The following is a 12,981-nucleotide window of genomic DNA, read 5'->3' as shown; positions in this document are numbered from 1 at the left end:
CAAGGGTCACCACGCAGGGACACGCTGACCATCCAAACCAAAGGTCACCACGCAGGGACCCAGTGACCATCCAAACCAAAGGTCACCATGCAGGGACACTGACCATCACTGACCGTCACGCAGGGACACACTGACCATCCAAACCTAGGGTCACCACGCAGGGACACGCTGACCATCCAAACTGAGGGTCACCACGCAGGGACACGCTGACCATCCAAACCTAGGGTCACCACGCAGGGACACGCTGACCATCCAAAGCAAGGGTCGCCACACAGGGACATGCTGACCATCCAAACCAAGGAATGTGGGGGGGTCTTTTAGTCGCTATGGCAGATCTTTCACTCAGGGCTGATTTGGGGTTTTTAACAAACCAGTCACCTCCTTTGCGAATCTTCTAATAACAAACTGAACCCAAGTGCACCCCCCACCTGAGGCAGCGACCGTATTTACCCCTGAGAGGATGGCTGGAAGACTAGAGATGTATCTTTTGCACGAGCGCTGACAAATGATTAAAAAATAAAAAAACAATAATCAAAAAGTCTCTTTTATTCCATGGCTGAGCCGGAACGCTTTGTTACGCACCCAGCATGGGGGAATTAACCCATTCAATGCAAGCGAGCTTTGCGTCACAGACCTTCCCCTGGCAGGGAAGAGGTTGATGTACACGGATGTAGAGGCCATAATAGCACAATGAGAGTATATGGCGGTTTCCCATTCTGTGTCGCTTCCTCTTTAATCCCATTCGCTGCCAGAGAGGCCTGCAGTGCATTACTTTGCGGTATGTTTGCCAGGGAAAAGGTACACGATTGAGAGATTGGCAGCTGTGCCGCCCGTGCTCTGACACTTTGGGCACGTCAGCTGGTGTCCATATTCCTGTGGTGATCGGACATTACACTCCTGTCCAGACCAATGGAAGAACTCACAGTGGCTGTCGTGACAGGACTGTCCCCCGGGCTGGGTCTCCCTCCTTTGATGCAATGCCCAGCGGCTTTGGCGCCGCTGTTTCCATGGAGACCTCCTTCCTCCTCTCGCCGCCAGCTTCCCGTGCTATCCGCTGGGCGGCGCTCTGCCTGCCGTCCTGGATCACACTTACCTGGATGGTAAATTCCCGCTGCTCCGCTGGGATGGGGGCTGCTTCTCCGGGGGTCCTCATGTTCCCTCTTGCAGACGACGCCTCCGGTGGTTTCGCTGGAGCAGGTGACGCGGGCAGGTTTTGAGGTAGCTCCTTCGCAGTTGTACTGCTCTTCTCTGTTCCACAATGAGTCGTTCTGGAAGTCTCCCGTTGAGTGGAGGATTCTGGGTCTGTTGCTGGTAAGCTTGGCGAGTTGTCAGAGTCCTTATTAGTCTCCTCACTTGGGGCAGGACTCTTTTCCTCTGCCGCGGTACTCACTGCCCCTAAGCTTTCCTGGGAAGGCGGCTTTGTGGCGCCGCCTTGCGAGGCCTCCATCTTCCTGGGGCGGCCTCGCTTCCTTTTTGAGGACCCTTCCCCAGAGGCTGCAGAGGGGGACACAGCTCGGCGCTTGGCTCCCTTCCGCTCTGCTCCACACCCCGCCGCGGTGTCTTGGGTGCTGCCGTTTGGTGTAGATTTGGGGACGGGGTGAGTTTCCATGCCGACTTTGCCTGGCAGGATCATGCTGATGACCGAAGACGGCCGAGAGAGCAGTCCAGTCCCGTTTACTCCCGCCGTCACCGGCGTGCTGGAGGGGATGGTACTGAAGGGCAGGGTGGACACGGTCAGCGGGCTGGGGAGTATCTTTGGAGCCAGCACCGGAGGGGAGAATCGGATGGGAAGGCTGGAAGTCACAAATTTCTCCTCGGCTAGAAGACGGGGCAGGAGGACTGGAAGCCGAGCGACTAAGGCATCTACCTGAGTGCTGCTGCTCACCTTCTGGGGCTCAGGGGGCCTCTTCTTCCCTTGCTGGGGGCTGCCAGGCTGGGGGTTAGTGGTCTTGTTCTAAAAGGAGGAGAGCAGTTAAAGACATGGGGGTTGCATCATAAGAATACGCTTTATACAAGCAGGGGCGGCCAACGCCTGTCATCAAGGGCCACCAACAGGCCAGGTATTAGGAATATCCCTGCTTCAGCACAGGTGGCTCAATCAGTGGCTCAGTCTTTGACTCAGTCTTTGACTGAGCCATCTGTGCTGAAGCAGGGATATCCTGATACCCTGACCTGTTGGTGGCCCTTGAGGACAGGAGCTGGCCGCCCCGGCTGTACATGGTTAGTGCATGTGACTGCTTACAACCAAAGCAGAGAACCTCACCCGCCGATGGACATAAAATAACAAACTGATACAAACGCATGTGGCCAGCTCATAGTGAGGGGCAGGGCAATCGCATTAAGGCGTTATCAGGGCAGCTTTGTCCGGGATGTCTGCTGATTGGGTGACAGGAAATACACGGAGAGCGCATGTGTGATGTCACCAGGATGCAGCAGAGTCCCCCTCCCCCCTCCCCCCAGGTACCGCCGTGCGTTTCCCACCTGAGCCGCTGTGTCCTCGGGGCTCTCTGGCCTCTTGTTCCCGGCTCCGTCTGGAAGCGGTTTCTGGGGTTTCGGACCGCTGCTCTGAGAATTTTCTGTTCCAAAAAAATAGACATCAACATTTGTATGTTATTGACATACACGGCACTGTACCTCCTGGAACATACACAGCACTGTACCTCCTGGAACATACACAGCACTGTACCTCCTGGACATGCATTATGTTTTGTGACCCACTAGTTAAACCAGGGGTGGGCAACTCCAGTTGTCAGGGGCCACCAACAGGTCAGGTTTTCAGGATATCCCAGCTTCAGCACAGGTGGCTCAATCAGTCCTTTCTTCAGCACAGGTGGCTCAATCAGTTCCAGTCTTTGACGGAGCCTTCTGTGCTGAAGCAGGGATAGATATCCTTAAAACCTGACCTGTTGGTGGCCCTTGAGAACTGGGGTTGGCCACTCCTGGGTTAGATTGTCCCTTTAAAAGTGAAAGAGACTGATTAGTTGTACGAGAGATACTTTGTGTCTGTCACCCTGCAGTGTGTGGGGCACACGTCCCTTGTGTCTGTCACCCTGCAGTGTGTGGGGCAAACGTCCCTTGTGTCTGTCACCCTGCAGTGTGTGGGGCACACGTCCCTTGTGTCTGACACCCTGCAGTGTGTGGGGCACACGTCCCTTGTGTCTGTCACCCTGCAGTGTGTGGGGCACACGTCCCTTGTGTCTGTCACCCTGCAGTGTGTGGGGCACACGTCCCTTGTGTCTGTCACCCTGCAGTGTGTGGGGCACACGTCCCTTGTGTCTGTCACCCTGCAGTGTGTGGGGCACACGTCCCTTGTGTCTGTCACCCTGCAGTGTGTGGGGCAAACGTCCCGTGTGTCTGTCACCCTGCAGTGTGTGGGGCAAACGTCCCTTGTGTCTGTCACCCTGCAGTGTGTGGGGCAAACGTCCCTTGTGTCTGTCACCCTGCAGTGTGTGGGGCACACGTCCCTTGTGTCTGTCACCCTGCAGTGTGTGGGGCACACGTCCCTTGTGTCTGTCACCCTGCAGTGTGTGGGGCACACGTCCCTTGTGTCTGTCACCCTGCAGTGTGTGGGGCAAACGTCCCTTGTGTCTGTCACCCTGCAGTGTGTGGGGCACACGTCCCTTGTGTCTGTCACCCTGCAGTGTGTGGGGCAAACGTCCCTTGTGTCTGTCACCCTGCAGTGAAAGGGACATATTCCATAAGCAACAAGTTCCCCCTGTCATCATGCGCAGGAGCGACAGATCCTATGGATCATCGGTCCCGTGTGCGGTGGGCGGGACAGCTCCAATGGATCATCGGTCCCGTGTGCGGTGGGAAGGACAGTTCCGATGGATCATCGGTCCCGTGTGCGGTGGGAGGGACAGTTCCGATGGATCATCGGTCCCGTGTGCGGTGGGAGGGACAGTTCCGATGGATCATCGGTCCCGTGTGCGGTGGGAGGGACAGTTCCGATGGATCATCGGTCCCGTGTGCGGTGGGAGGGACAGTTCCGATGGATCATCGGTCCCGTGTGCGGTGGGAGGGACAGTTCCGATGGATCATCGGTCCCGTGTGCGGTGGGAGGGACAGTTCCGATGGATCATCGGTCCCGTGTGCGGTGGGAGGGACAGTTCCGATGGATCTTCGGTCCCGTGTGCGGTGGGAGGGACAGTTCCGATGGATTATCGGTCCCGTGTGCGGTGGGAGGGACAGTTCCGATGGATTATCGGTCCCTTGTGCTGTGGGAGGGACAGTTCCGATGGATTATCGGAACCGTGTGCGGTGGGAGGGACAGTTCCGATGGATTATCGGTCCCTTGTGCGGTGGGAGGGACAGTTCCGATGGATTATCGGTCCAGTGTGCGGTGGGAGGGACAGTTCCGATGGATTATCGGTCCCTTGTGCGGTGGGAGGGACAGTTCCGATGGATTATCGGTCCCGTGTGCGGTGGGAGGGACAGTTCCGATGGATTATCGGTCCCTTGTGCTGTGGGAGGGACAGTTCCGATGGATCTTCGGTCCCGTGTGCGGTGGGAGGGACAGTTCCGATGGATCATCGGTCCCGTGTGCGGTGGGAGGGACAGTTCCGATGGATTATCGGTCCCGTGTGCGGTGGGAGGGACAGTTCCGATGGATTATCGGTCCCGTGTGCGGTGGGAGGGACAGTTCCGATGGATTATCGGTCCCGTGTGCGGTGGGAGTGACAGTTCCGATGGATTATCGGTCCCGTGTGCGGTGGGAGGGACAGTTCCGATGGATTATCGGTCCCGTGTGCGGTGGGAGGGACAGTTCCGATGGATTATCGGTCCCGTGTGCGGTGGGAGGGACAGTTCCGATGGATTATCGGTCCCTTGTGAGGTGGGAAGGACAGTTCCGATGGATCATCGGTCCCGTGTGCGGTGGGAGGGACAGTTCCGATGGATCTTCGGTCCCGTGTGCGGTGGGAGGGACAGTTCCGATGGATTATCGGTCCTTTGTGCGGTGGGCGGGACAGTTCCGATGGATCATCGGTCCCGTGTGCGGTGGGAGGGACAGTTCCGATGGATTATCGGTCCCTTGTGCGGTGGGAGGGACAGTTCCGATGGATTATCGGTCCCTTGTGCTGTGGGAGGGACAGTTCCGATGGATTATCGGTCCCTTGTGCTGTGGGAGGGACAGTTCAGATGGATTATCGGTCCCGTGTGCGGTGGGAGGGACAGTTCCGATGGATTATCGGTCCCGTGTGCGGTGGGAGGGACAGTTCCGATGGATTATCGGTCCCGTGTGCGGTGGGAGGGACAGTTCCGATGGATTATCGGTCCCGTGTGCGGTGGGAGGGACAGTTCCGATGGATTATCGGTCCCGTGTGCGGTGGGAGGGACAGTTCCGATGGATTATCGGTCCCTTGTGCGGTGGGAGGGACAGTTCCGATGGATTATCGGTCCCTTGTGCGGTGGGAGGGACAGTTCCGATGGATTATCGGTCCCGTGTGCGGTGGGAGGGACAGTTCCGATGGATTATCGGTCCCTTGTGCGGTGGGAAGGACAGTTCCGATGGATCATCGGTCCCTTGTGCGGTGGGAAGGACAGTTCCGATGGATCATCGGTCCCTTGTGCGGTGGGAGGGACAGTTCCGATGGATCATCGGTCCCGTGTGCGGTGGGAGGGACAGTTCCGATGGATTATCGGTCCCGTGTGCGGTGGGAGGGACAGTTCCGATGGATCATCGGTCCCGTGTGCGGTGGGAGGGACAGTTCCGATGGATCATCGGTCCCGTGTGCGGTGGGAGGGACAGTTCCGATGGATCATCGGTCCCGTGTGCGGTGGGAGGGACAGTTCCGATGGATTATCGGTCCCGTGTGCTGTGGGAGGGACAGTTCCGATGGATTATCGGTCCCTTGTGCTGTGGGAGGGACAGTTCCGATGGATTATCGGTCCCTTGTGCTGTGGGAGGGACAGTTCCGATGGATTATCGGTCCCGTGTGCGGTGGGACGGACAGTTCCGATGGATTATCGGTCCCTTGTGCGGTGGGAGGGACAGTTCCGATGGATTATCGGTCCCTTGTGCGGTGGGAGGGACAGTTCCGATGGATTATCGGTCCCATGTGCGGTGGGAGGGACAGTTCCGATGGATTATCGGTCCCTTGTGCGGTGGGAGGGACAGTTCCGATGGATTATCGGTCCCTTGTGCGGTGGGAGGGACAGTTCCGATGGATCATCGGTCCCGTGTGCGGTGGGAGGGACAGTTCCGATGGATCATCGGTCCCGTGTGCGGTGGGAGGGACAGTTCCGATGGATCATCGGTCCCTTGTGCGTTGGGAGGGACAGTTCCGATGGATTATCGGTCCCTTGTGCGGTGGGAGGGACAGTTCCGATGGATTATCGGTCCCTTGTGCGGTGGGAGGGACAGTTCCGATGGATTATCGGTCCCTTGTGCGGTGGGAGGGACAGTTCCGATGGATTATCGGTCCCTTGTGCGGTGGGTGGGACAGTTCCGATGGATTATCGGTCCCTTGTGCGGTGGGAGGGACAGTTCCGATGGATTATCGGTCCCTTGTGCGGTGGGAGGGACAGTTCCGATGGATTATCGGTCCCTTGTGCGGTGGGAGGGACAGTTCCGATGGATTATCGGTCCCTTGTGCGGTGGGAGGGACAGTTCCGATGGATTATCGGTCCCGTGTGCGGTGGGAGGGACAGTTCCGATGGATTATCGGTCCCTTGTGCTGTGGGAGGGACAGTTCCGATGGATTATCGGTCCCGTGTGCGGTGGGAGGGACAGTTCCGATGGATTATCGGTCCTGTGTGCGGTGGGAGGGACAGTTCCAATGGATCATCGGTCCCTTGTGCGGTGGGAGGGACAGTTCCGATGGATTATCGGTCCCGTGTGCGGTGGGAGGGACAGACTTTTCTACCTTAACATAAAACAATATGAGAAACAAAACCATAGTCTCAAATATACACCTGAAAGCACCATGGACAGGACGAGCTCGGCATTGGCGCCACGAGGGTTAATGAGATGCTGCTGTATCAGAAACTGAGCCACCTCCACCACGTTGTTAAACGAGCGCTTCAGGATCTTCTCCGCCCAGTTACAGATCAGCGTGCACGAGGCGTTTATCACGTCGTTATTGTACGACTGCACAATGTCCGTCAGCTCCGACTAGAGACAAGAACAGCAGGAGGTTACACGCTGCCGAGAGATTGTCCTCAAGGAAACCCCCCCGTGTCCTCACACTGAGTTACTTCCCCCAACCCCCCCCGAGTCCTCACACTGAGTTACTTCCCCCCCCCCCCCCCCGAGTCCTCACTCTGAGTTACTCCCCGCCCCCCCCCGAGTCCTCACACTGAGTTACTTCCCTCCCCCCGCGTCCTCACACTGAGTTACTTCCCTCCCCCCGCGTCCTCAAAGAGTTACCCCCCCGTGTCCCCACACTGAGTTACTTCCCCCCCTCGCATCCTCACACTGAGTTACTTCCCTCCCCCTGCGTCCTCACACTGAGTTACCCCCCCGTGTCCTCACACTGCGTTACCCCCCCTGTGTCCTCACACTGAGTTACTTCCCCCCCTTGCGTCCTCACACTGAGTTACTTCCCTCCCCCCGCGTCCTCACACTGAGTTACTTCCCTCTCCCCGCGTCCTCAAAGAGTTACCCCCCCGTGTCCTCACACTGAGTTACTTCCCTCCCCCCGCGTCCTCACACTGAGTTACCCCCCGTGTCCTCACACTGAGTTACTTCCCCCCCTCGCGTCCTCACACTGAGTTACCCCCCCCGTGTCCTCACACTGAGTTACCCCCCGTGTCCTCACACTGAGTTACTTCCCCCCCTTGCGTCCTCACACTGAGTTACTTCCCTCCCCCCGCGTCCTCACACTGAGTTACTTCCCTCCCCCCGCGTCCTCACACTGAGTTACTTCCCTCCCCCCGCGTCCTCACACTGAGTTACTTCCCTCCCCCCGCGTCCTCACACTGAGTTACCCCCCCGTGTCCTCACACTGAGTTACTTCCCCCCCTCGCGTCCTCACACTGAGTTACCCCCCCGTGTCCTCACACTGAGTTACTTCTCTCCCCCCCAGTACTCACACTGAGTTACTTCCCTCCCCCCGCGTCCCCACACTGAGTTACTTCCCTCCCCCCGCGTCCCCACACTGAGTTACTTCCCTCCCCCGCGTCCCCACACTGAGTTACTTCCCCCCCCCGAGTCCTCACACTGAGTTACTTCCCCCCCATGTTCTCACACTGAGTTACTTCCCCCCCATGTTCTCACACTGAGTTACTTCCCCCCCATGTTCTCACACTGAGTTACTTCCCCCCGAGTCCTCACACTGAGTTACTTCCCTCCCCCGTGTCCTCACACTGAGTTACTTCCCTCCCCCATGTTCTCACACTGAGTTACTTCCCCCCGTGTCCTCACACTGAGTTACTTCCCCCCCATGTTCTCACACTGAGTTACTTCCCCCCCATGTTCTCACACTGAGTTACTTCCCCCCCATGTTCTCACACTGAGTTACTTCCCCCCGAGTCCTCACACTGAGTTACTTCCCTCCCCCGTGTCCTCACACTGAGTTACTTCCCTCCCCCATGTTCTCACACTGAGTTACTTCCCCCCGTGTCCTCACACTGAGTTACTTCCCCCCCATGTTCTCACACTGAGTTACTTCCCCCCCATGTTCTCACACTGAGTTACTTCCCCCCCGAGTCCTCACACTGAGTTACTTCCCTCCCCCATGTTCTCACACTGAGTTCCCTCCCCCATGTTCTCACACTGAGTTACTTCCCCCCGTGTCCTCACACTGAGTTACTTCCCTCCCCCATGTTCTCACACTGAGTTACTTCCCCCCCATGTTCTCACACTGAGTTACTTGCCCCCCCGTGTCCTCACACTGAGTTACTTCCCCCAACCCCCCCCCCCGAGTCCTCACACTGAGTTACTTCCCCCAACCCCCCCCCCGAGTCCTCACACTGAGTTACTTCCCCCAACTCCCCCGCGTCCTCACACTGAGTTACTTTCCCCCCCCGTGTCCTCACACTGAGTTACTTCCCCCAACCCCCCCCGAGTCCTCACACTGAGTTACTTCCCTCCCCCCCCCGAGTCCTCACTCTGAGTTACTCCCCGCCCCCCCCCGAGTCCTCACACTGAGTTACTTCCCTCCCCCCGCGTCCTCACACTGAGTTACTTCCCTCCCCCCGCGTCCTCAAAGAGTTACCCCCCCGTGTCCTCACACTGAGTTACTTCCCTCCCCCCGCGTCCTCACACTGAGTTACCCCCCGTGTCCTCACACTGAGTTACCCCCCGTGTCCTCACACTGAGTTACTTCCCCCCCTTGCGTCCTCACACTGAGTTACTTCCCTCCCCCCGCGTCCTCACACTGAGTTACTTCCCTCCCCCCGCGTCCTCACACTGAGTTACTTCCCTCCCCCCGCGTCCTCACACTGAGTTACTTCCCTCCCCCCGCGTCCTCACACTGAGTTACCCCCCCGTGTCCTCACACTGAGTTACTTCCCCCCCTCGCGTCCTCACACTGAGTTACCCCCCGTGTCCTCACACTGAGTTACTTCTCTCCCCCCCAGTACTCACACTGAGTTACTTCCCTCCCATGTTCTCACACTGAGTTACTTCCCCCCCATGTTCTCACACTGAGTTACTTCCCCCCCATGTTCTCACACTGAGTTACTTCCCCCCGAGTCCTCACACTGAGTTACTTCCCTCCCCCGTGTCCTCACACTGAGTTACTTCCCTCCCCCATGTTCTCACACTGAGTTACTTCCCCCCGTGTCCTCACACTGAGTTACTTCCCCCCCATGTTCTCACACTGAGTTACTTCCCCCCCATGTTCTCACACTGAGTTACTTCCCCCCCGAGTCCTCACACTGAGTTACTTCCCTCCCCCATGTTCTCACACTGAGTTCCCTCCCCCATGTTCTCACACTGAGTTACTTCCCCCCGTGTCCTCACACTGAGTTACTTCCCTCCCCCATGTTCTCACACTGAGTTACTTCCCCCCCATGTTCTCACACTGAGTTACTTCCCCCCCCGTGTCCTCACACTGAGTTACTTCCCCCAACCCCCCCCCCCCGAGTCCTCACACTGAGTTACTTCCCCCAACCCCCCCAACCCCCCGAGTCCTCACACTGAGTTACTTCCCCCAACCCCCCCGCGTCCTCACACTGAGTTACTTTCCCCCCCCGTGTCCTCACACTGAGTTACTTCCCCCAACCCCCCCCGAGTCCTCACACTGAGTTACTTCCCTCCCCCGCGTCCTCACACTGAGTTACTTCCCCCAACCCCCCCAAGTCCTCACACTGAGTTACTTCCCCCCCCCCCCCGAGTCCTCACTCTGAGTTACTCCCCGCCCCCCCCCCCCCCCGAGTCCTCACACTGAGTTACTTCCCTCCCCCAGCGTCCTCACACTGAGTTATTTCCCTCCCCCGTATCCTGACACTGAGTTACTTCCCTCCCCCCTGAGTCCTCACACTGTGTTACTTCCCTCCCCCACTCACTCCCCCCGAGTCCTCACACTGAGTTACTTCCCTCCCCCACTCCCCCTGGGTCCTCACACTGAGTTACGTCCCTTCCCCTCCCGCGTCCTCACACTGAGTTACTTCCCTTCCCCCTGAGTCCTCACACTGTGTTACTTCCCTCCCCCCCTCCCCCCGAGTCCTCACACTGAGTTACTTCCCTCCCCCAGCGTCCTCACACTGTGTTACTTCCCTCCCCCCCTCCCCCCGAGTCCTCACACTGAGTTACTTCCCTCCCCCCCTCCCCCGAGTCCTCACACTGCGTTACTTCCCTTCCCCTCCCACGTCCTCACACTGAGTTACTTCCCTTCCCCCCCGCGTCCTCACAGTGAGTTACTTCCCTTCCCCCCGCATCCTCACACTGAGTTACTTCCCTCCCCCCGCGTCCTCACACTGAGTTACTTCCCTCCCCCCGCGTCCTCACACTGAGTTACTTCCCTCCCCCCGCGTCCTCACACTGAGTTACCCCCCCGTGTCCTCACACTGAGTTACTTCCCCCCCTCGCGTCCTCACACTGAGTTACCCCCCCGTGTCCTCACACTGAGTTACTTCTCTCCCCCCCAGTACTCACACTGAGTTACTTCCCTCCCCCCGCGTCCCCACACTGAGTTACTTCCCTCCCCCCGCGTCCCCACACTGAGTTACTTCCCTCCCCCGCGTCCCCACACTGAGTTACTTCCCCCCCCCCCGAGTCCTCACACTGAGTTACTTCCCCCCCATGTTCTCACACTGAGTTACTTCCCCCCCATGTTCTCACACTGAGTTACTTCCCCCCCATGTTCTCACACTGAGTTACTTCCCCCCGAGTCCTCACACTGAGTTACTTCCCTCCCCCGTGTCCTCACACTGAGTTACTTCCCTCCCCCATGTTCTCACACTGAGTTACTTCCCCCCGTGTCCTCACACTGAGTTACTTCCCCCCCATGTTCTCACACTGAGTTACTTCCCCCCCATGTTCTCACACTGAGTTACTTCCCCCCCGAGTCCTCACACTGAGTTACTTCCCTCCCCCATGTTCTCACACTGAGTTCCCTCCCCCATGTTCTCACACTGAGTTACTTCCCCCCGTGTCCTCACACTGAGTTACTTCCCTCCCCCATGTTCTCACACTGAGTTACTTCCCCCCCCATGTTCTCACACTGAGTTACTTCCCCCCCCGTGTCCTCACACTGAGTTACTTCCCCCAACCCCCCCCCCCCCCGAGTCCTCACACTGAGTTACTTCCCCCAACCCCCCCCAACCCCCCGAGTCCTCACACTGAGTTACTTCCCCCAACCCCCCCGCGTCCTCACACTGAGTTACTTTCCCCCCCCGTGTCCTCACACTGAGTTACTTCCCCCAACCCCCCCGAGTCCTCACACTGAGTTACTTCCCTCCCCCGCGTCCTCACACTGAGTTACTTCCCCCAACCCCCCCAAGTCCTCACACTGAGTTACTTCCCCCCCCCCCCCGAGTCCTCACTCTGAGTTACTCCCCGCCCCCCCCCCCCCCGAGTCCTCACACTGAGTTACTTCCCTCCCCCAGCGTCCTCACACTGAGTTATTTCCCTCCCCCGTATCCTGACACTGAGTTACTTCCCTCCCCCCTGAGTCCTCACACTGTGTTACTTCCCTCCCCCACTCACTCCCCCCGAGTCCTCACACTGAGTTACTTCCCTCCCCCACTCCCCCTGGGTCCTCACACTGAGTTACGTCCCTTCCCCTCCCGCGTCCTCACACTGAGTTACTTCCCTTCCCCCTGAGTCCTCACACTGTGTTACTTCCCTCCCCCAGCGTCCTCACACTGAGTTGCTTCCCTCCCTCTGAGTCCTCACACTGTGTTACTTCCCTCCCCCCCTCCCCCCGAGTCCTCACACTGAGTTACTTCCCTCCCCCAGCGTCCTCACACTGTGTTACTTCCCTCCCCCCCTCCCCCCGAGTCCTCACACTGAGTTACTTCCCTCCCCCCCTCCCCCGAGTCCTCACACTGCGTTACTTCCCTTCCCCTCCCACGTCCTCACACTGAGTTACTTCCCTTCCCCCCCGCGTCCTCACAGTGAGTTACTTCCCTTCCCCCCGCATCCTCACACTGAGTTACTTCCCTTCCCCTCCCGCGTCCTCACACTGAGTTACTTCCCTTCCCGCGTCCTCACACTGAGTTACTTCCCTTCCCCTCCCGCGTCTTCACACTGAGTTACTTCCCCCCCCCCCGAGTCCTCACACTGAGTTACTTCCCCCCCATGTTCTCACACTGAGTTACTTCCCCCCCATGTTCTCACACTGAGTTACTTCCCCCCGAGTCCTCACACTGAGTTACTTCCCTCCCCCGTGTCCTCACACTGAGTTACTTCCCTCCCCCATGTTCTCACACTGAGTTACTTCCCCCCGTGTCCTCACACTGAGTTACTTCCCCCCCATGTTCTCACACTGAGTTACTTCCCCCCCATGTTCTCACACTGAGTTACTTCCCCCCCGAGTCCTCACACTGAGTTACTTCCCTCCCCCATGTTCTCACACTGAGTTCCCTCCCCCA

At 58.3% G+C, this 12,981-nt stretch overlaps 1 protein-coding gene across 6 annotated transcripts in view; it reads right to left on the bottom strand.

Moving 5' to 3' along the window:
- Window positions 1-528: 528 nt before the first annotated feature.
- RFX5 (regulatory factor X5) overlaps window positions 529-12,981 on the bottom strand; it is a 33,497-nt gene continuing 21,044 nt past the window's right edge. For all 6 annotated transcript variants that reach the window (XM_075608020.1, XM_075608022.1, XM_075608023.1 and 3 more), the window contains 3 exons: window positions 6,916-7,114; window positions 2,482-2,576; window positions 529-1,954 (listed from right to left, as the gene is read on the bottom strand). In XM_075608020.1, the coding sequence (XP_075464135.1) occupies window positions 920-1,954; window positions 2,482-2,576; window positions 6,916-7,114 (1,329 nt within the window). In that variant the 3' untranslated portion in view covers window positions 529-919. The remainder of the gene's footprint in view (window positions 1,955-2,481; window positions 2,577-6,915; window positions 7,115-12,981) is intronic.

The sequence above is a fragment of the Ascaphus truei genome, chromosome 7, assembly GCF_040206685.1.
Source record: "Ascaphus truei isolate aAscTru1 chromosome 7, aAscTru1.hap1, whole genome shotgun sequence".
NCBI classification, from domain to species: Eukaryota; Metazoa; Chordata; class Amphibia; order Anura; family Ascaphidae; genus Ascaphus; species Ascaphus truei.
Note: the sequence above shows the minus strand (reverse complement) of the source record. Positions and strands in the feature narration are given on the sequence as shown.